General features: G+C 47.8%; 1 protein-coding gene across 10 annotated transcripts; it reads left to right on the top strand.

Moving 5' to 3' along the window:
• The first annotated feature begins 4,358 nt into the window (after positions 1-4,358).
• SF1 (splicing factor 1) lies at positions 4,359-19,659 on the top strand. 10 transcript variants are annotated; one of them, XM_079787518.1, is made up of 14 exons: positions 4,359-5,146; positions 6,897-7,025; positions 9,971-10,046; positions 13,251-13,403; positions 13,751-13,840; positions 14,195-14,378; positions 14,466-14,581; positions 14,686-14,793; positions 16,011-16,191; positions 16,442-16,715; positions 17,031-17,090; positions 17,196-17,375; positions 18,119-18,323; positions 18,743-19,659. In XM_079787518.1, exons 1-14 carry the CDS (start codon positions 4,759-4,761, stop codon positions 18,870-18,872), a joined length of 2,274 nt encoding a protein of 757 aa, XP_079643644.1. In that variant the 5' UTR covers positions 4,359-4,758; the 3' UTR covers positions 18,873-19,659. The 10 variants fall into 10 exon arrangements, with proteins under 10 accessions (XP_079643644.1, XP_079643635.1, XP_079643636.1 ...); XM_079787510.1 differs by having other exon boundaries at positions 4,360-4,789; XM_079787509.1 differs by having other exon boundaries at positions 18,119-19,659.
• The last annotated feature ends 3,021 nt before the right edge of the window (positions 19,660-22,680 follow it).

The raw sequence follows: 22,680 nt of genomic DNA, 5'->3' as shown, positions 1-22,680 counted from the left end.
TTTGAGTTTCATCCATGTTGTTCCATGTATTAATTAATAGCCCTTCCTTTTTATTGCTAAGTAGTATTCCACCGCATGGGGATATACCAGTTTGTTTAGCTAGTCACCTGGTGAACATGTGGGCCGTTCCCAGTTTGGGACTGTTACACATAGAGCGGCTACCGACATGCATGCACCTGACTGTGTGAGGCTATATACATCCACTCTGGTAAATGCTATGGACAAAACAGGGCACTGGAATAAATCTAACGGAAAGCTAGCTCACAGGGTGATCTCATCATAAATTCCTAATTGGGTAGGTCATAGTGGGCAGTCACACCCCGGGTCTATGAGAGATTTATCTTTCCCTTAAGCCAGCCCTGTCCATTGATCTTGTGCATTTAGGTTAACACACCTTTGAAATGCTAGAGGTAATCCACAGACCCCTCAGAGGTGTGACCACCCTCAAGGGAGCCCCATTTTGTCGAGTATGTTGTCAGTTCGGCTCAAATAAAACTCAAACTCTCATACTGGTTTGGACATTCTTACATCGACAATATTTTGGAATGGAAAGACTGGATCATATAGTTGGTGTGTTTAATTTTTTAAAAAATATTTTTTATTAATTTCAGAGAGGAACGGAGAGGGAGAGAGAGATAGAAACATCAATGAACATTGATCAATTGCCTCCTACACGACCCCTCCTGGAAATGGAGCCTGAAACCCAGGCATGTGCCCTTGGCTGGAATCGAACTGTGACCTCCTCCCGTTCATAGGTTGACGCTCAATCACTGAGCAACACAGGCTGGGCATGTCTTACATTTTTAGAGTATGAAGCACATTGTGAAAATATATTGGGTCATTAAAAATGTAGATAACTTTCAGGTTCCTGTTTCCTGCTCCAGCATTATCACTGATAACGTGTGCTGTGTATCCTTCCATAGCTTTTGCTATACGCATAGTCATATGCAAACACACACACATATAGATGTTTGTTTTACAAAAAGAAAGTCATGTAATGTGGTATATTTACCTGCTTCTTTTCTCACTTAAAAACAAAACAGCCCTAGCCAGTTTGGCTCAGTGGATAGAGCACTGACCTGCAGACTGAAGGGTCCCAGGTTCGATTCCAGTCAAGGGCACGTACCTTGGTTGTAGGCTCCTCCCCTGCCCAGTCCCTGATCCAGGCCCATGCAGGGGGCAACTGATCGATGTTTCTTTCACATCCATATTTCTGTCTTTCCCTCTCTCTTCCACTCTCTAAAAAAATCAATGGGAAAATATCACTTGAGGATTAAAAAAATAATTTAAAAAATAATCCTTATGCCAAAGTGACACATTTTACTTATTTATTAAAGATGTTTTTTATTGATTTCAGAGAGGAAGAGGGAGAGACAGAATCATCAATGATGAGAATCATTGATCGGCTGCCTCCTGCACACACACCTGCTGCTAGGGATTGAGCCCGCAACTCGGGCAGGCTTCTATTCTAGGTCAGGTGGTATGGATTAACGGCTTTTCAAGGCTGCCTAATTCCAGGTTATTGATATTTCAATTTGTTGAACCATTCACACATTATCTTTTCGTTTTTTTAATCCTCACCCAAGGATACTTTTCCATTGATGTTTAGAGGGAGTGGAAGAGAGAGGGAAAGACAGAAATATCGATGTGAGAAAAACACATAAATTAGTTGCCTCCTGCACAAGCCCTGACCAGGGCCTAGGCTGGGGAGGAACTGAGGTATGTGCCCTTGACTAGAATCAAACCTGGGACCCTTTGGTCAGCAGGTCGACACTCTATCCACTGAGCCAAACCGGCTAGGGCAACAATATATCTTTTTAATATGTTTTTATTGATTTCAGAGAGGAAGCGAGAAAGAGAGAGAAACATCAAGGATGAGAAAATCATTGATCAGCTGCCTCCTGCACGTCCCCCACTGGGGATGGAGCCCACAACCCAGGCATGTACCCTGACGGGGAATCAAACGGTGACCTCCTGATTTACAGGTCGACACTCAACCTCTGAGCCACACTGGCTTGACAACCACTCACATTTTTTTTTAATATATTTTATTGATTTTTACAGAGAGAAAGGGAGAGGGATAGAGAGTTAGAAACATTGATGAGAGAGAAACATCGATCAGCTGCCTCCTGCACACCCCCTACTGGGGATGTGCCCGCAACCAAAGTACATGCCCTTGACCGGAATCAAACCTGGGACCCTTCAGTCCGCAGGCCGACGCTCTATCCACTGAGCCAAACCGGTTTCGGCCAACTCACATATTTTTAAGATATATATATATATATATATATATATATATATATATATATATATATATATATATATATACACACACACACACACACACACACACACACACACATACATTATTGATTTCAGAGAGAGGAAGGGAGAGGGAGAGATAGAAACATCAATTTGATGAGAATCATTGATCGGCTGCCTCCTGCTTGCCCCTACTAGGCATTGAGCCCACAACCAGGCACGTGCCCTATAAATGCAGAAGACAACACATTACCTTATATAATCACATGCACTGCTTTGGGGGCAGATTCCCCAGAGAGGGATTGCTTTATTGAAATGGTTTCTTTTTCTTGAAAGAGATATACTTTTAAAAAAATAATCCTCACTTGAGGATATTTTTTCAGGGAGGGAGGGAAACACCATTGTGAGAGACACATCGATTCCACACGAGTCCTGACCTAGGGTGAACCTGCAATCCAAGTTTGTACCCTTGTCTGGGAATTGAACCTTCAGTGCCCGGGCTGATGCTCCATCCACTGAGACAGGAAGGGGTACAATTTTAATAGACAACAGAATGCTTTCCAAAAAAGACCTTCATATTAGGGTCAGCACATTTGTCTTCTGCTCTTTTAATGATTATATAAAGAGATCCTCATTATCACCTTAATTTGCATTTCCCTGCTAACAGTGTCCCTTTCACATTTTTTGGCTATTTGGGCTTGCTTTTCTGAAACTTGCCTATTCGTAGTCTTTTTGAAAATTAGTTTTTCCCTGGCTAGGTAGCTCGGTTGGTTAGAATGTCGTCTGGATAGACCAAGGTTGCAGGTTCCATCCCCAGTCAGGGCACATACGAGAAGCAACCAATGGCTCACTCGGGTGTGGCTCAGTGGTTGAGCATCCACCCATAAACCAAGAGGTCAAATTTGGGTTCCTAGTCAGGGCACATACCCAGGTTGTGGGCTTGAACCCCAGTAGGGGGCATGCAGGAGGCAGTGGATGGATGAGTCTCATCATTGATGTTTCTATCTCTCTTTCCCTCTCCCTTCCTCTGAAATTAAAAAAAACACCACCACCAAAAAACCAACGAATGCATAAATAATTGGAACAAGTTGATGTTTCTCAAATCAATAAAAATTAGGAAAAATTTAGTTTTTAAAACTTCTTTGCATATTAAAGATATTAACTATCAGGTGTGGCAACTGTTTTTGTAGCTTATTATTGTCTGTTGACTTTTATCATAGCTTCAATGTATTTGGTAATCAAGTATATCTTTTCTTCAAAGCTTGAGTTCCCTGTCTTCATAAACTCTCTACCCCTGCATTACCCTGACAGCCTAAGTGGTTTTATTGTTTCTATTCAGGACTGTATAACATTAGCTAAACCTTTTCCTTACTGAACTGAAATACCACCTTTGTGGTATTTTTACCCATAAATGGGGAATCTTTTCAGGACTGTTTCACTGATGTCACTCCTACATCACATTGTTTAACTACTGTATTTTACACTGTGTATTATCTGGAAAGGCAAGTTCCTCCTCAACCTTGTTTACAAGTTTCCCCACTATTTTCCCAAATGACTTTAAGGTGATTTAATAAACCACATGTTGGGAGTCTAATGGAATTGCCTATTTGTAAACTCATTTTAGAATTGACAAGTTTACATTCTTTTCCACCTAAGGTTATATGTTCCATCAGCTCAGATTTTTAATCCTTCAATTAGGGTCTACTTTATAGCGACTTTCCTCTCACTATTTTTTTCAAAGAAAACAGGATGTCCTTTTCTACCTGTGGTGTCAACGGATCCCGTTTACGGACACGCACCGGACCCGCCCCCATCCCGGTTCCGGGTTCCGAGGGAATCGAGGGTTGACGTCACTTAGGGTTTACGCTCCGGACCCGGGAACGAAGGTGAAACGAGGGGCCGAGAGGCGACTTTGCCCAGCCTACGCATGCGCACTCCTCCCCCGCCGTAACTCTCATTGGCCGCGGCTTTTCCGCCGCGACAGCCAATCTCGGGGTACGACGACGCAACCGAGTTTGACTCTATCAAGTTCAGCCAATGAGAGCGCGCTTGCAGCCTACGTCACAGTTTGTCCCACCCTAAGCCCTCCTTCCTGGACTCCGAGCTCAGTCCGCGCAGTAACAAATGAAGTGCGCGCTGCGACACCTCCCAGCTCTCCAGGCTCGGCCGCCATTTCCTCGCCAGGCCTAACGGTCCGGCCAATCCCAGCGCGCAGCCAGAAGGACTGAAGCTCCGCCAATCGGAGGCCGCCGATCCGACCCTTTGCCTCAGCCCGGCCCAATCCAGGCTTCGGCCCGTCGCCCCCTGCCCGCCCCCGTGGCGCCCTCTCTCCTCCCTCTTTGTGCGTCTCGCGCCGCCGCCGCCGCCCGCCGCGTGAGAGGAAGGGCTCCGCGCGTTCCGCGGCAACGCAGTCGAGTCCCCTCCCCCCGGAAGGTTCGCTAAGGAGAAGCCGCCGCCGCCGAAGAGGAGCCGCCGGTGCGGGTCCCCGGGGGCGCCATGGCCACCGGAGCGAATGCCACGCCGCTGGGTAAGCTGGGCTCCCCCGGCCTTCCCTCCCTGCCCGGGCCTAAAGGGAGCTTCGAGCCGGGGCCACCGCCTGTCCCCGGGCCTGGGGCGGGGCTGCTGGTGCCCGGGCCGCCGCCTCCTCCGCCCGTGGGGGCCCTGACCGCGGCCTTCCCCTTCGCGGCGCTGCCTCCTCCTCCTCCTCCGCCTCCCCCCCCGCCGCCGCCGCCGCCACCGCCGCCGCCCTCCCCGGGCTCCTCGTACCCGCCGCCGCAGCCGCCCCCTCCGCCGCCGCTCTACCAGCGCGTGTCGCCGCCACCGCTGCCGCCACCCCAGCCGCCGCGTCAGGACCAGCAGCCGGGCCCGGCCGGCGGCGGAGGAGGTGAGTCGGGCCGAGAGAGTGCGAAAGGCGTCGCGAGAACGGGCCCGGCCAGCTGAGGGGCGCGCGGCGGCGGCGACGGCGACGGCTGCACGCGGCAGGGGCGCGCGCGCGCGCACACGGGGAGGCCCAGGCGGAGGCGCCACGGGGCGCGCAGCCTGTTTCTTGTACCTTGAGTGCGCACGCGCGCTGGGGAAAAGGCGTGGGGGGGGGCGGCTGAGCGGGAGGTTTGCTGTGCGCAGGCGCAGTGCGCTGCCAGGCTGTATGGTCCGAATAAAAGCTGGGGGCGGGGGTCTCCCCAGTTGCTCTCTAGCCCCAGGTGGAGGGGAGAGGTGTGGAGGGGGTCGAGTGGGTGGATTGGGTACCGGGTGTGCATGTCCGGAGGGTGTGAAAGAGTTAAGTCATGACGTGGAACACCTTCCTGGTCGTAGAGGAAGAAAAGTACCAAGGAGAGCTATTTGGACTGTAAGGCAGGGTCTTCACTATGGAGAACGAAAGAGTTGAAAGTCTTCAGGACATTGTTGGCTCATATGTCTTGTGGCTCTTTGGGGCTGGGGGAATTCTGTTTTCTAGTTGGGGCTTCACTCAAGGCCTGGGCCCCTGGGAAGTAGGATGACTGACTTGTGTGTACCATATGTGTAGGGAATTTGTGCTTATATATCAGGGAAGAAAAGTTTCGCTATTATAGTTTGTTCTTTTTTAAACTTACTTTTATTAAGAGAGGGAGAGAGAGAAAGAGAAACATTGATGTGAGAGAGAAACCTTGATCTGTTTGCCTCCCCTATGACCTGGGCTGGGGATTGAACATCTGCATGGGTGACTTCCAACCTCTGAGCCACTCTGGCCAGGGATTTTTTTTGAACTTGAGGTGTCAGACACTGTACAAATGGCAGGAAAGTTGCTGATCTCAACCAAACTTTTGAAGAAAAAAGTAGTCTTGGGGGGATGGGGGAGAAAAGGAAGAAGGAGGAGACGTGTAAAATTTTAGACAGTGAAAGAAAGATTTAAAAAAGTAGTCTTGAAAAAACTTGCTATAGCTTTAGTCGAGATCTGGCCTAGTTAGAAAGGTTGGGGAGGTGGTGGTGGGAAGAGCCAGCAGGTTATAAACTTGTTTGGTTATTGAAGGATGATGTAGTATATATCTTCTCAGCACCTTATTTTCCTGTCCGAAACTTGACCCATTAAGATTTGTTACCTTGTTGCCCTTATCGGTGTGGCTGGATTGGTTGTTGTCCAATGCACGAGTTTGCCAGCTCGATTTCCCATCAGGGAACATGCCGGAATTTTTGGGCTTGATCCCTGGTGGGGGGCTTGCAGGAGGCAGCTGATCCATGTTTCACTCACAGTGATGTTTCTCTCCCTCTCTAAAAATCAGTAAACTATTCTTTTAAAACACACACACACACACACACACACACACACACACGATTTGTTACCTTGTTCACATCACAGTTTCTGTGAATTATTCCGTATTTTCCGGTGTATAAGACGACTTTTTAACCCAGGAAAATCTTCCATACGCCTAGTCGTTTTATACGCTGGAAAATACGGTAACTTTTTGGACTCAGGTCCACCTGCCCCCCCATCCATATGTCTCTGATTTCTCAGGTTTGACTTCCATTCTTTGCTATTTACATTTTAGGTCAAGTTCTCAGTTTCAGTCTGCTGAGCTACGTGTAATGTCATAAGTATCCTGAACTGCTGGTAGTTATTCTGGTGGTTGTGTTTGCATCTTACAAACTATTTCTTTTAGACTTCCCAAGTAAGAAGCGGAAGAGGAGCCGCTGGAACCAAGACACAATGGAACAGAAAACGGTGATTCCAGGAATGCCTACAGTTATCCCCCCTGGACTTACTCGGGAACAAGAGAGAGCTTATATAGGTAAATACACGTTCTACACCCAAATGCGTTTTCAGATTGTTAATATTCTGAGCGACACTTTATCCGTTTTAGTTTTGAGACTTTAAATTTTTCTATTTTGAGATAATGTATGGCCAGGTGTACTCTCATGACTTTGAAATAATTCTTCAGTTTTTGCTGTGTGGGTCCTGCATTTGCAGCTCCTTGTTCCGGTCTGTCGGTAACAGCAATGTTCTCCATGAGGACCGGGAAAGTAGAGGGGCCCCCTTAGGAGTTAAGAATAGCCCCCAGGTTAGAACCCCACACCTTTCAGCTGCTGTTACTGCCAGTCGGTGAGGTGAGTGTCTTATGCCTCTGGACACGGCCCCAGTGGAGAACACCGCAGGTATTGTAAAACCTAGTGCCTTTTCCAGCATGGCCTTTCACCGTAATTTCACATTTCTCCCTTCCCTTAAAAAATGGTCTTTTACTTCTTATAGGTACTTTCTGACAGAAAAAATAGTTTAATCAAAAAGTTGTTCCGAAAGTGTTTACAGTTCACCCCCTTTTTAATCATTTTGTTGAGTTTAACCTTTCCTTCAGCAATTTTTTTCCTCGTTTGGTCTTTGGAGAGCTGTCTTAAAATGAGGGCTCTTGTATTTACCACAAAGAACTCAGCTGGGAAAGGGATACTTCTTGGCTATGGAATCTTACCTATGGGGAACTTTTAAGAATTAAGAATGACTCTCCACATTGGAAATGAAATTAACCTCAAAGTTACCTTTTTAAAAATACAAGGTTTTTAATGCAATTTGACCTTTATTTGTGTACATCTGCTGCGGTCTCAAAAAAGCTCACTTGATAAACATTTCCTACTAACCAAATAAACACCCCCTTTGGAGTAAATTAGGGCAATGGTTTCCTACACTTACGAGGCTCTGGCCTTCACAAATAAAAAGCTTCAAGGCTGGCTTGTTATTCTTGAGGATCATAGTGTCTTACATTTTTTAGACTGCAGAGAATTTTGAGGTGTTGGAATTGTCTAATATTCACAATATTTTCCTTCCCCCACTGTTCCTATCTACTCCCGCCCAGTCTCATATTAGGCAGATCTGAATCTTCACAGCCTTGTGAAAATGTCCTTTGTGGAGCAATATCCCAAAGAATAACAAGCTGACTTAGAAAATGGGAAAACAGACTCATTCTGGAAGGAGTTAAAGCACTGAGCCCTAAGGGCTATTTATAGCTAATTTATAGCTAGAATCAAAGCCTGGGCTAATGTAGATTTCCACTCCAAGGAAGATAGCAACCTTGATTTAAGTGCTAGCTATTTCCTCAAATTAGACCCCAGGACCCCTGCAGTGCAGTTAAGAGAACTCACACACACACACACACACACACACACACATATGAAGGTGGCTTTCGCTTTGAATTGTTCTTAGAATTTAATTGCCAAGTCAGAACTTTACTGGCATAAAAGAGCTTAAGGGGAGAAGAAGGGGGAATAAAGAGCTTAGAGGGAGCCATTGTCTTACTTTTGTCTCACAGTACACACTGCCTTGTACAGAATGCCCCCATGTTGTTTTTGTTTTGTTTTGCCCCCATGTTTTTTTAATATTAGTGTAGATTTTAATTTCTTTAGAGTTTTTAATGGGTGTGTAATATAGCCCCTGTGGGATGTATTTATTTACTTATTTGGTAATCCTCGTCTGAGGATTCTTTTCATTGATTATTTTTTGAGAGAGTGGAAGGGAGGAGGAGAGACATTGATGTGAGGGAGACATGGATTGGTTTGCCTTCCACAAGTGCTCTGATGGGCTGGGAATTGAGCCTACAACCAAGGTATGTGCCCTTGATCAGAATTGAACTCGGGACCCCTAAGTCTGCAGACAGATGCTTGACCCACTGAGCCAAACCGGCTAGGGCTCTGGGATATATTTAAATTTAGAAGGGTATATTCGATAGACATACATTAATCCTGTCCTGGAGCTATTTCAACTATAATCCAGCCAATAAGACTTGCTCTTAAGCTGTTCAGAACTCTCAGATGCTAAGAAATAAGTGGTGATTGAGCACACTGAAGAAAGTGATCTGGCTCTTCCGGTCCCATTATTTTGAATAAAATCAGCCGGGTAGCATTCCCTGGAGTCTGAATTTTTGTGAAAAACCCTCATTTCTCTTTTTCATGTACAGCCTCATTTGTCAAGGTCAGAGGGTCACACCATTCTTGACCCACACTTTCAGTCCTCTATACCCCTACTTTTACTCCCACATAAGGAGCAAGTCTAAAACCAGACTTCTTACCACTACTGGTTGGTTAAGGTATATGGATTGTCATCTAAAATTTGAATAAAAGCAAGAAGGTATTGGGAGATTCCTACTAGTATGGATCTGGTGTACAGAAAATATGTATGAACTTCTGTGAAGTGTTGAATTGGTTATTAACTGTCTTCTTTAAGGAATTTTTAACCTTGTATCACTGAAAATATTTGCTCAACTGGTATATTTCCTTGTCCCACATTAATTGGGTCTCATTTTGGGCTATGCTTAATATTTAATGAGGAAAAATTAGCTCTCAAGAGTCTTGCCCTCAAAGTAATTTGGTGGGAACAGGGTATCGGTGATAACGTACATGGTTTGGTTCTGGGTGCCAATTGTTACAGCAAGCCTTGGTAGGGGGAGTGGTGAAACACCTGATAAATGCTTTGGTATTAGCCATAGTGAACAGTCTATACTGCTAACCCCTCTTCAAACAAACTGTTTGCTTCCTTAAGTGATAACCATTTTGAAGTGAAAAATACCTATAGATGTAAATGGACTCCTGCCGATAGATGGTTGGGAGTTTTTGCCTCAATGTGTTCACTGATCAGTCGTCCCTTTCAAAGTCTCCGAGTTCTTCATGCTTGTTGTTGAGATTTGAGATGTTTTTTGGTAACATTGTCTTTTTTCCATCCTTTTTTTTTCTTTCCTAACCTGGTTTCTTCCAGTGCAACTGCAGATAGAAGACCTGACTCGTAAACTGCGCACAGGAGACCTGGGCATCCCCCCTAACCCTGAGGACAGGTTGGGAAACAGTTTTAACCAGCTGACAGTAACGCTTTTACCTTTTTCTCAATAACGTTTTACTGGTGGCAACATATTGTGTCAGTTCAATAAAATCCTAGTAAGACGACTGGTACTCTGATCAAGTGGTTAGTCATCAGCTAGAAATTGGAATGAAACTTAATTACTAGCAGAATAAAAAGTTACAGGAAAATGGATAACTGGTTTCTAATTTGTAAGCATGTTTATTTTAACCTGACTTGCTCACCCATAAGCACAGTGAGTGGGCCATTACCAGCCTTTTCAGTACCTGCTTTGGCTGAAAGCCCAGGGTGTGGAGAGTTTTTCTCACAGGTGCACGATGCAGGAATTAAGAATATTTTTGAGCATCACTGAATTTGAGCAGGCCAGAAACTCAGTCTGCTCAGCTCATTGCTATATTGTTCCTGCTCATGGTTTTGGGATGGTTTTAAAATAGACAAGATATCTACCCAATTTCCTTTACTGCCAGTTAATTTTCAGCCTTGGCCATTGCCTGGGGTATTGGGAGGGGCCAGAATATTCCACCTGTTTTGGGAAGGCTAGCTACCATCCCTACATTACCACTCCCCCCCCCCTTTTTTTTTAAGGGGAGTGTGGTCCTCCAACAGCTGTGGTCGTGTTATCTCAGTTTAAAATTTCACCTGTGAAAAGAAAAAAGTCCAAGGGAAGTGAATTTATATATGTGTGTGTGTGTGTTTCACACACACACACACACACACACAGAGGGGGGGAAGGGAAAGGGGGAAAGAGAAACATCAATGATGAGAGAGAATCATTGATCGGCTGCCTCCTGCACGCCCCACACTGGGGATCAAGCCTGCAACACAGGATGTGCCCTGACCTGGAATCGAACCATGACTTCCTGGTTCATAGGTCAATGCTCAACCACTAAACCATGCCAGGAGGAAGTGAATTTTTTTAAGCAGTAATTTTATTGGCCGATTGTGGTCTTTGAACAGCTAAAACCTGGTCCATTTAATTGGAAGGGCAATATGCCTTCTCTCAATGAAATTTCTCCTAGTGCATGTAGCATAGTTGAAAGCTTTTTTTTTTTTTTTAAAGCACTTTGCTTTAAAATGTAGTGTTTTTTGGCTTTTGTTACCCAATTAGTAACTTGTTAAAGCAGGAAGATGTATTGGTTTAAGAAGCCACTCTATACATCTTTCTGCTGTCCCTTTCTAGGAAACAAGTTTATTGACTTTAATTTGTTTATATATTTTTTTTTACCTGTAGATTTTGGTTGGAGGGGGTTGTGTTTCATATATTTCTTGGCTTTTTTTTTAGATTTGCATTATAGGTTGCAGACCACAACTGTTAAGTGCCTTTTTTGGCTTTTTTCCCTTTAATAATACATCTACAGGTTACCAGGCAATTCCTCAAAAGGTTGAATTTTTAACAAACCTTTGCTTCCTGAGAACTGGGATTAGAATTTAGTTGATCTATACGATGTTTACGCAAAGTGAAGAAGTTGGCCAATCTAACCTTTAGAATATCAGCTTTTGTATTTCACATTCATAATTTGGGAAGAGATTAAACTGTTGTGAGGCCTTTAAATGACCAATTTGTACTGGTAAAACTCATTTTGGTGATTAGCTAGAAATGCTTAATTCTAGACAGTTACCAGGAGGGATTAGAAATGTCAAGCATGCTAGAAATAAAACCAGAGCAGCCTCTTTCTCCCTTGTATTCAGTTGGAAAGAATCCCTAATACCTGATTGGTTTTTCTTTTGAGCCCAGGTTGGAGGGAAATGCATGAGTTTTTTAACTTAATAAATAAGGTTATTTCTTAAGGTGTATTTTCAATATTAAGCCACTTTATGCCATTTTGATGTTGCTTAAGTTGCACAGTTAAAAATGTTTTTAAGTTGGTTGTAGATTTAAATGTATAAGGTGATAGTCTAATAAACTGGGGTATGTTCGCTTTTGTTCACTATTACTGGATTGTGCTAACAGTTTATACAGATGCTAGAAACGGAGGTGTCATTTAGCCGTCATTAGCCATGAACAAACCTGACCTTTTATTCCATCGTGTGTGTAACGGATGACATGGTTCCCTTTAGGCTGAAGACAGAGGGAGCAGCCGAGTTCAGTCCTTGCTCTCCAACTAGGCAAGGTTCTCTCAACTAAACCAAGGGTGTAGGAGTCTTGACTACTTTCAGGATGTTTTTTAAATAACCTGATCCACATGGTCTCTTCCCTTCTTGCAGCTGCTACTAAATTTTCAATCAGAATATCAAGCTATGGTCCTTTTTGTAATCTTAACTTAGAATTCTAGGAGTGTAACTTCTCTTTTTTTTATTACCGCAAAATCCAGCTGTGGTAAACTGACCATTTTATCATTACTATTTTTTACTTGTAGCAACAGCATTTTACTCCTTGAAAAACAGAGAGAGAGAAAATCTGCTTTCTGGACTTGTAAACTCTGGTGGAGAATCCTAGGTTTTCCCTGCTATTTGCAGGTTCAGACCTTAGACAAGTACTTGGCCAAGTCTGCATTTGCAGCCTCTCTTAGAAGCTGCTTTAGCACTTTAACGTTTTTCTTTACCCAGACTCCCCAACATGGAACAGCCAGAAAACAGGTTGACTCCTGGGCCTTGGACACAGCCAGTCAGGCCATTGAAGGAAAAGCAGAGACGAAGCCTTGAACCATCTCTCCATTGTGGGGGCCAAGTAGCTGCACTAGCCTTGAGTCCTAGTTGCATTGGGTTGAAGAGTTCATACTTACTATGTGGCAGGGGTACATACACTTCCTAGTAGGGCATGAACTCTGCAAGAGTTAACATTTTAAATAAACTTGGGGTTTTTGTGGTTCATAAAGTTGTAATATTGTAAAAATTTTTTGCAAATGGTAGAAAATTCATATTTGGCAAGAAGACTCCAGATAGTACTGTCCTTGTCATTTGCAGTCAAGAGATTTTTCCAAAGGACAGACTAAACCTTCATCATTTTTAGAAAAAAGCAAAACCATTTTTTGCCTTCTCAAACACACCCAAGTCTCCCCCTAATGTTAAGCTTCCATCTCCCCATTCCACACGATCTTGAATAGCACACGTTATGGTCAGTTCCTCCGAAGAGTGTTGTGTTAGGATCTGAGGCAGAGGGGCTGGGGAAGGCTTATTATAGCCCATGTGGGGATGACAGAAGAGTTAAGGTAGAGCAGTAATGGTGGTCTGTTTCCCACAGGTCCCCTTCCCCTGAGCCCATCTACAATAGCGAGGGGAAGCGGCTTAACACCCGTGAGTTCCGCACGCGCAAGAAACTGGAAGAGGAGCGGCATAACCTCATCACAGAAATGGTTGCTCTCAACCCTGACTTCAAGCCACCTGCAGATTACAAGTAAGCAGAGGGGCTGGGTTGTCTGGGACAAGGACACGTGAAGAATGCATGTGACATGGTAGAACATTTTAAAAAAAATAGACATTGATTTCAGAACGGAAGGGGGAGAGGGAGAGAGAGAGAGAGAAACATCAATGATGAAAGAATCATTGATGGGCTGCCTCCTGCACACCCCACACTGGGAATCGAGCCCATAACCCGGGCATGTGCCCTGCCTGGGAATTGAACCATGGCCTCCTGGTTCCTAAGCCAACACTCAATCACTGAGCCACATGTTGGAACATTTGGTACTAACTTCTCACCTCCTACCTCAAATCACCAGAGTCAATGAGTCTTTTCTTCCTTAGACCTCCAGCGACACGTGTGAGCGATAAAGTAATGATTCCACAAGATGAGTATCCAGAGATCAACTTTGTGGGGCTGCTCATTGGGCCCAGGTAAGTAACTTCTAGCCGACGGGATAGAGAATTCCTAAGAGCCTGTGAGGTGTGTTTATCTTGTGCCAAATTGGGTGCCATTGGTGGCACCTTCCTGTTTTGGGTAGGACCTTCACTTTGGCTGAGTTCATGCCTTCCTGTGAGAAAATCTCTTTAACATCCTCATTTTACTTTAGGGAAGTTAAATCTGAAGGATTGCTGTGGCTGATCTTAACTTAGAGATCATGGATCTGTTGGTGGGGATATCCAATTCTCTGCACTCCTGATTTCCTACCAGTGCCTGATCAGCCCACCTTTGTCTCCTCTGGCATGTGAATTCGCATATAACAACTCAACCTTTTCTGCATCTGATAGAGGGAACACGTTGAAGAACATAGAGAAGGAGTGTAATGCGAAGATAATGATCCGGGGGAAAGGGTCTGTGAAAGAAGGGAAAGTTGGGCGCAAAGATGGCCAGATGTTGCCAGGAGAAGACGAGCCACTTCATGCCCTGGTTACCGCCAACACCATGGAGAATGTGAAGAAAGCAGTAGAACAGGTGAAGGAACCAGAAACGAAGCCTCTTGCCAGAAATCTGGGTGGTTGTCTTAGCACTTAACATAACTGTCCATTTTCTCTCTCTCAGATAAGAAACATCTTGAAGCAAGGGATTGAGACCCCTGAGGACCAGAATGACCTACGGAAGATGCAGCTTCGGGAGTTGGCTCGCTTGAATGGGACCCTTAGGGAAGATGATAACAGGTATGTGATCAGTTTAGAGGAGAGTGCATCAGAGACCTGAAGAACCTATTGAAGTAGGAGGCAGTTGGCCATAGCCCTTGAGTTGACTTTTTTTCTCTCAACAGGATCTTAAGACCCTGGCAGAGCTCAGAGACCCGTAGCATTACCAATACTACAGTGTGTACCAAGTGTGGAGGGGCTGGCCACATTGCTTCTGATTGCAAATTCCAAAGGTGAGGGGCTGCAGCCGTGGTTTGCTGGTAGCCTGTAGTGCACAGGAAGCTCTTCAGCACATTGGCTGGTCGCTATTAACCAGTGGATCCAAGAGAAGCTTTCCTTTCTGTGAACGTAATGGTGTGGTATGAAGTCCAGGATGATTAGAAACAGCCTGTGCAGAACATTCCTATTTTGTTGTTCATCTTGAGCCCAGGAAAACTGTAAACTTCCGTCCTGGGTATGGGGACTTGGTCCCCCCCCCCTTTTTTTTTTAATCCTCATCCAAGGATGTTTTCATTGACTTTAGAGAAAGGGGAAAGGAGAGAGAGAGAGAGACATCAGTGTGAGAGAAAAACAACAATCAGTTGCCTCTAATATACACCCCAACCAGGGATCGAACCTGCAACCTGGGTATGTGCTCTGACCAAGAATTGAACCTGTGACCTTTTGGTGTATGGGACAACGCTCCAACCGACTGAGCTACACCTGCTAGGGCAGGGTATAAGTGTTCTTACTGTAGCTCAATATTAAGTGCCGTTTTTGCTGCCGAAGATTGGTTTAAGAATACCAAATTATGTAAAGATTTTGACCAGTTTTGGAAGCCAGCACTTGATAGCAACACTTTTTCCCTTGGAGTGGCTTTGTTAAGGAAGTTTTGTCAGCAGTGTTCCAGTCTTGCATAGATTTCCTTCCCTCAGACTGGAAATGCAGAATTCTTTGTTTAAATGTTTTTACTGACTTCAGAGAGAGGGGAAGGAAGAGGGAAAGATAGCAACATCCATGAGAGAGAAACAACACCGTATATTGGCTGCCTGCTCACAACCTGGTTATCTGCCCTGATTGGGAATCGAACTTTGATCCTTGGGTGAATGGGATGATGCTCTAACCCAGTGGTTGGCAAACTCATTAGTCAATAGAGCCAAATATCAACAGTACAACGATTGAAATTTCTTTTGAGAGCCAAATTTTTTAAACTTAATCTATATAGGTAGGTAAATTGTTATTAACTTAATTAGGGTACGTGGTATTTTGTGGAAGAGCCACACTCGGGGGGCCAAAGAGCCCCATGTGGCTCGCGAGCCGCAGTTTGCCGACCACTGCTCTAACCAACTGAGCCACACTGGCCAGGTTAGAAAGGATAATTCAGTTCCTCAACTTTCTTGTGTAAATTCCTCAGGGTAAAAGTTTACTCCTTAATGATTTCCCCTCTCTGTGACCCACACCCCACCTTCAGGCCTGGTGACCCGCAGTCAGCTCAGGATAAAGCTCGGATGGATAAAGAGTATTTGTCCCTCATGGCTGAACTGGGAGAAGCTCCTGTGCCAGCATCTGTGGGCTCCACCTCGGGGCCTGCCAGCACACCTCTGGCCAGTGCACCTCGGCCTGCTGCTCCCGCCAACAACCCACCTCCACCGGTGAGCTTCCGGCGCTGGTTCTTGTGGCCTGGCCCCCCGTCTTCCTCAGAGGAGGGGTAACGGCCAGGGATTTGGGGCAGAGCAGACTGCTGGACATGGCTGGCAACATTGTTCTTTCGGGCTGTCAGATGTTTGGGATCTCACACGGAAGGTTCTGTCCTTGTGTTCTGGTCCTCTGGCATAGCCGAGAGAACAATGTTGCCACCAGGGGGAGCAGGCAGGGACGTTGGCAGGAAATGCTCTCACATAGTCTCTCATGTCTACCACCCAGAGCCGCCCACCCTGGATGAATTCTGGCCCTTCAGAGAGTCGGCCCTACCACGGCATGCACGGAGGTGGTCCCGGTGGGCCTGGAGGCGGCCCCCACAGCTTCCCACACCCGTTACCCAGCCTCACAGGTGGGCATGGTGGGCATCCCATGCAGCACAACCCTAATGGACCCCCACCTCCTTGGATGCAGCCACCACCACCACCGATGAACCAGGGCCCCCACCCACCTGGGCACCATGGCCCTCCTCCAATGGGTAAGTAAGTGTCAGACCAGAAACCTTGGGGCTTTGGGATAAGCAGGGGTTAGAGCAACTTGCTGTGAACTAGCAGCAGTTCTCAGAGTGGCTGCGTGTTGCACTGAGTCTCTTGTCAAGGCTTGGGCACCAGGAAGAGCAGGCTCCATCTGATTCAGGAAAGGGTTTCTGTCTGGGGTCAGCACAGGCCTCTCATAGAACTGCTCTTGTAAGGTGGTGACTGCAAGATGTGTGACTGTAAAAGCTGTTGGTGGGGGCGACTTCCCTGGCCAGTTCAAATGTCCTGCTAAGTCCCTGCTCTTTCCTTCCATCAAGATCAGTACCTGGGAAGTACGCCTGTGGGCTCTGGGGTCTATCGCCTGCATCAAGGAAAAGGTAATGGAGCCTGTCATCTCACTGGGGCATCACCTAGGCCTGGGAATGAATGGGGGCCTGTCCCACATCTCTCCTCCCAGAGGCCTGACCCTTTCCTTCGCCTAGGTATGATGCCGCCACCGCCTATGGGCATGATGCCGCCACCGCCGCCGCCACCCAGTGGGCAACCTCCTCCCCCGCCTACTGGTCCTCTTCCTCCATGGCAACAGCAGCAGCAGCAGCCTCCACCACCCCCCCCGCCCAGCAGCAGTATGGCTTCCAGTACCCCCTTGCCATGGCAGCAAAGTGAGTGGCATATTTGGGGCTTGTGGGGGTGGGTGGGATGAGGGGTGGGGCTAAGAGGAGTGAGAGAACCTCACAGCTCACACAGGCAGGCCAGCACCTTAGGGTGAGACTCTGATCTCTGCTGGGGGGAACACAGAAAGGGCCTTGTGGCCCCTGGGAGGTCTCGGGGAGGGGATCTGATGTTTGGCGTGGTTGTGTCTGGGGACATCTGTGGGGGCCTGGAGGGGACCTGCCATAGTAGGTAGGGTGTCAGAAGTCCAGGCTCTCACTGGCTGAGTGAGCTGCTGGCTGGCTCAGTTCTGTGCACATGGCCAGGGGTGGGTGGTGCATGCGAGTTTTGGAGAGGGATGTGATTGGGGCCTGAGAGACTGGGGATGGAACCTGGCAGTGGGAGAGTAGCTGTGGCCTTGAGGTTGAATGTGCCGTTCGGTGGTGGCGGCGGATGGGCGGAGGGATGTCAGAGCCGGTTCTTGTGTCTGGTACCTTCCTGTCAGCCCTTCCAGGGGACATTGGTGACAAAGGGCTTACTTTGTTAAGCCCAGAGACCTTGAGGCTGACCCTAGGGTAGTCCTGCCCACCCCTTCACTCCCCACCACCAGGACAGCCCCGCCCGCCCGCCCCCCACCACCGTACAGCATGCAAAGCAAGGAGCAGGCGCCCCTCGCCCCCATCCCAAGGCAGCAGCCGCAGAGAACCGCGGTGTGCCCCCGCGCGTGTGACCTTGGGCTTCTTTACCACCCCAGATACGACGACTACCACCACGAGCGCTGGCACAGGGTCCATCCCGCCATGGCAACAGCAGCAGGCGGCTGCCGCAGCTTCTCCAGGAGCCCCTCAGATGCAAGGCAACCCCACTATGGTGCCCCTGCCCCCCGGGGTCCAGCCGCCTCTGCCGCCCGGGGCCCCTCCCCCTCCGCCGCCTCCGCCACCTGGTTCCGCCGGCATGATGTATGCCCCACCTCCCCCTCCTCCGCCTCCCATGGACCCTTCTAACTTTGTCACCATGATGGGCATGGGGGTGGCAGGCATGCCGCCCTTCGGGATGCCTCCAGCTCCCCCGCCGCCTCCACCACAGAACTAGACTCGGTTTTTTAAGAAAATATATATTCTATAGAGAGAACTGGTCTTGTTTAAACACACGCCGAACCTCACCATATGGAGCCAGACATTGGGACGCACGCATGTGATTGTGTGCACGCATGTGTGTGTGTGCACGCACCGGGCTGGGCCAAGCGACTGAGGACGGGCAGGTGGTAGTAGGGGCGCCAGCTTGGGCTTTCCTGGCGCCCCGTAGCATCGAGTGTCTTCTTTGTCTTCTTTCTCTCCTCACCCAACTCCCTTTGCCTCTCCCCAAACCGGGCCGCCAGGATCCCTCCCCGCAGCAGCGATGGCCCGAGCCATGAGAGTGAGGACTTTCCGCGCCCATTGGTGACCCTTCCAGGCAGACAGCCTCAGCAGCGCCCCTGGTGGACAGGATGGTTCGGCAAAGCAGCCTGAGTTATTTTTGTGGACGGAATCGGAACACGCTGGCTCCATATTGTGAAATTTTTATTAATTTTTTTCTTTTTCCTTTGTTATTTCCTTATCTCTTCCTTTCTTCAGACTCCGTCCAAGGAGATGCTCTCCCCGGTCTTCTGCTGCAATCAGATTACTTTTCCTTTTCTCCATTCCTCACTCTTCTCTTTCCAAGGAGAGAGGAGCAAATGGTGTTAGGCCGAGGCCTTGGCCACTAATGTCAGGCTAGTTTGGACAGGGGTGTTCCTTTGGTTCTAAGATTTCCAAGGTGCCATCGCCACCCCAAGATGATGATTATTTTTTTAAGTGTGGGATTTTGTGTCTGCTACCCTCATAGAGTAGTGGCTTCATCGCCAGGTCCGGGATTCAATGTCCATCCTGACACCCCTGCCAGCAGTCGGGTGTGGCTGCCCAACCAACCACCTTGGGCTTGTCTGCCAGACCAGGTCGTTTCCACTTTCCTGAGCGCCTCAGCTGCCTCGTTCCATTTGTTCCTCTCCTTCCTGGAAGGCTTCCTTTCAAATTTTCTTTTAATTCCAAATGTCTGGATGTTTTGCAGTGTCTAGGGTGTTGAGCCCCTTGTTTTTTCGTTCTGCTCCCCCACCCCGTCCCTTTCCATGGAGTGATTATGTTGACAATAATGTATAACGCGCGTTCTCTTCACTGGTTTATCTGCAGAAATTTCTCTGGGCTTTTTTTTTTCCAGTGTATGATTCAACACTGCGTTAAAGGGGGATGTTCCATTGAATAAAAGAGCAGTGTGGTTTTCTGGGTCTGTTTCTTTATTTTCTCTTAAGCCCTCTCTCCCCCCGTTGTCAGCAGAATTAAAGTTACCATTGTTCGCACAGGTAGCACCTGGCCCCTGAGAACCTGTGGGATATTAGCTGAGGAAGCCTCCCGCCTGCCTCCCGGTGTGGGTTTGCTGGTGGAAATGGAGTATGTGGGCAGCCCCACCACCTCCCCCTTGGGTATAGTTAATAGCTGAGAACCATGCTCTCCCCTCCCTGGTGATCCCTCATCCCTCTGGTCCATGTCCTTTTGAAGACATTTCCCTGGGGCTCGGACCCCCCACATTTGCAGAGCTCCAGTTGTGATTTGTGCCTGAAAGCTGCCACCTGACTACGGCCCTGGGCCTAGGAGGCATCAGCACTAAAGGTCAAGCCAACTAATCTGCCTGTCAGGCACAGAGCAGCTAAAATTAAAATTGCCAAGTGGCTTTTCTTGCTCTGCTGGTGACTTGCAGCCTGCCAGCACTGCAGGCTTTGGGGAGTGGTGGGGGCAAGAGAACGTGCCCACCTTGTGCTTCGTAAGCACTTCTTTGCAAAGGGTCTTAGCCTGCTTTTGTCTCTTCATGTCTGGACAGTGCCCATTGTGGCACTGGGAAAATCCCTGTCCGGTCTCCATGAGCTATTGAGGTCCTGTCCCTCTGCACTGCCCCTGGGAAAGCTGTGTTAGAGCTGGCCCTTCCCGGGCTGGCTTTCCTTTGGAGAGGCTAAGGGACAAGACGCTCCTGCTGCTCCCAGCACCTGACCAGGGGGGACAACTCTGGCCTGGGCTGTTTTCCAGCTTCAAACAAGAGGTGGCCATTACTGTTGATCTGGAGCAAAGCCTGGGTGTCTGTCCTGGCTGTAGGCCTGCGGGGCTTAAGGAAGCTTCGGGAAGTTCAGTGGGTTCCCTAAACCTCAGTTGACTGAAAGGAGAGGTGGGAAAATCTGTCCTTAACTGATGGGATGGAGTCAGGGCTCGGGCCTGGCTACCCTCTTTGACCTTGGCTTCACCTCATTGCTTCCCCACAAGCTTGGTTTCCCTGGTGGGCTCATTGGGCGGTTAATTAGCTCTTTGAAGCTCTGAAAGAGGCAAAGTGGCGCTATGTGGGTTTTAGAAATAAAATCAATAAACGACTTAACCACAGCCCAGCTATCTCCTCTGTCTCCCCTGGGGCCAGCTCCATTCCTGTGCTCTGCTCCCTGCCGTCAGCTTTTGTTAAGGTTTGGAGAGTAACAAAGTGGCTGACGAAGGCATCCGTCGTGGGCCTTTCTCCAAGCAGCTCTAGACCCTGAAATGGAGGAGAGACAACAGGAAGGCTTGGCCTTCAGAATGGCAGCGAGCCACCTGCCTTTGTGGCAGATTGGGAGAGATGTGGATGCTCCCCTTCACCACCTCCTGGAGACATCCTAGGTGGAAAAGGCCTTCTATGTGGCCCCGTTACAGAGGACCAGCCACCCCCTGTTCCTTTGTGTGCTGCTGCATCTCCCCACCCTCCCAAAAGCTTGGGTGAAAGGAATGCCTGTTGGGAGGGAAGGTCAGCGTTAGGGCTCTGTTACTGAGACCCAGCCAAGTGCTCTGGAGAAACCCAAGATTGGTCCAGGGAAGGAGGCAGGATTTCTGATGAGAAACCTAGTCAGACATAAATAACCTTGGGTTCGTTCAGGTTGGAAAATGGCTTTCAGGATTCTTTAAAATAAATGCACATGTAACACCAGGGAGCGAATGAACAGGGAGAAAGAACAGTGAAATGAGAAGTAGGGCCGTTTGAGCCTAGGTTTCATGCTGCTGGGTTGGGGCATCGAAGGAAAAAAAGCTTGGAAACTGAGTTGGAGGCTCCTGACACAAAAACTGAAAAAACCCACAAGAAAGGCAGTTAAATGAGTCAAGTGAATTTGTCACCAGCCTCAGTTGGTTAAGCATCGGCCCATGTATTAGGAGGTCACAGGGCACATGCCTGGGTTGTAGGCTCAGTTCCCAGTAGAGGGCATGCAGGAGGCAGCCCATCAATGTTTCTCCCTTTCTCTGAAATCATTAAAAACATTTAAAAATACATGTTACTGATTTCAGAGAGGAAGATGGGGGCGTGGAGAAAGAGAAACATCAATGATGAGAGAGAATCATCAATCAGCTGCCTCCTACACGCCCCACACTGTGGATCAAACCCACAACCTAGACATATGCCCTGATCAGGAATCGAACTGTGATCTGACGCAGGTTGATGCTCGACCACTGAGCCACGACAGCCGGGCAATAACATTTTTAAAGGCACATCTGTTTTCCAGTAGAAATGGTATGTCCCAGTTCAAGTGCCTTGAGTGCAGGGGAAGGGTGAGCACTGAATTGATAAGAAGAGGGCCTTGGGTCAATTCTGGAAAAGGATTGAATGAATTTGGGGAGCTGAATAAAAAGATGGGAGTGATCTGGCATTGGCCAGTGTTGCCCGATTGGGCATAGTACTACACACCAAAAAGTTGCCAGTTCGATTCCTTCTCAGGGCACATGCCTGGGTTACAGGCTTGATCCCCTGTAGGGGGCGTGTAGCAGACAGCAGATCAATGGTTCACTCTCCCTCTGGGGGGAAAAAAAAAAAAGGATGGGAAAAGCCCTGGCTAGTTTTGTTCAGCAGTTAGAACGGCAGCCCTCAGTCTGAAGAGTCACAAGTTTGATTCCTGGTCAAGCGCACATGCCTCGGTTGCAGGTTCAATCCCTGGCCCCAGCTGGTTGGTGCGCCAGTGGGAGGCAACCAATGGATGTGTTTCTAATGTTTCCTCTTTCTCCCCCTGCCCACCCCCTTCCACTCTAAAAATCAATGGGAAAAACGTCCTCCTCTGGTGAGGATTAAAAAAAAGATGGGAATGGTCTGTTGGGAGCCAGTCCTTAGTGGCAGGAAAAAGCCTTACAGGCAATTAGGGGTCAGTATGAAGTTTTGTGTCACCAAAGTGCTGCCACAGTTGGGGTGTGGTGAGAGCACACTAACTGGTGTGCTCTGCTTGGACCAGCCCTCCACAGAAAGTGCAGGCTG

This window comes from Cnephaeus nilssonii (assembly GCF_951640355.1).
Source record: "Cnephaeus nilssonii genome assembly, chromosome: 13".
NCBI lineage: Eukaryota > Metazoa > Chordata > Mammalia > Chiroptera > Vespertilionidae > Cnephaeus > Cnephaeus nilssonii.
Note: the sequence above shows the minus strand (reverse complement) of the source record. Positions and strands in the feature narration are given on the sequence as shown.

Bases quoted from the DNA above. Each gene is read 5' to 3' on its own strand.
- SF1 (XM_079787509.1), top strand. From the start codon at position 4,759: ATGGCCACCGGAGCGAATGCCACGCCGCTGGGTAAGCTGGGCTCCCCC. The intron at 5,147-6,896 runs GTGAGTCGGGCC...TATTTCTTTTAG, and splicing joins CCCGGCCGGCGGCGGAGGAG to ACTTCCCAAGTAAGAAGCGG. The intron at 13,404-13,750 runs GTAAGCAGAGGG...TTTCTTCCTTAG, and splicing joins AAGCCACCTGCAGATTACAA to ACCTCCAGCGACACGTGTGA.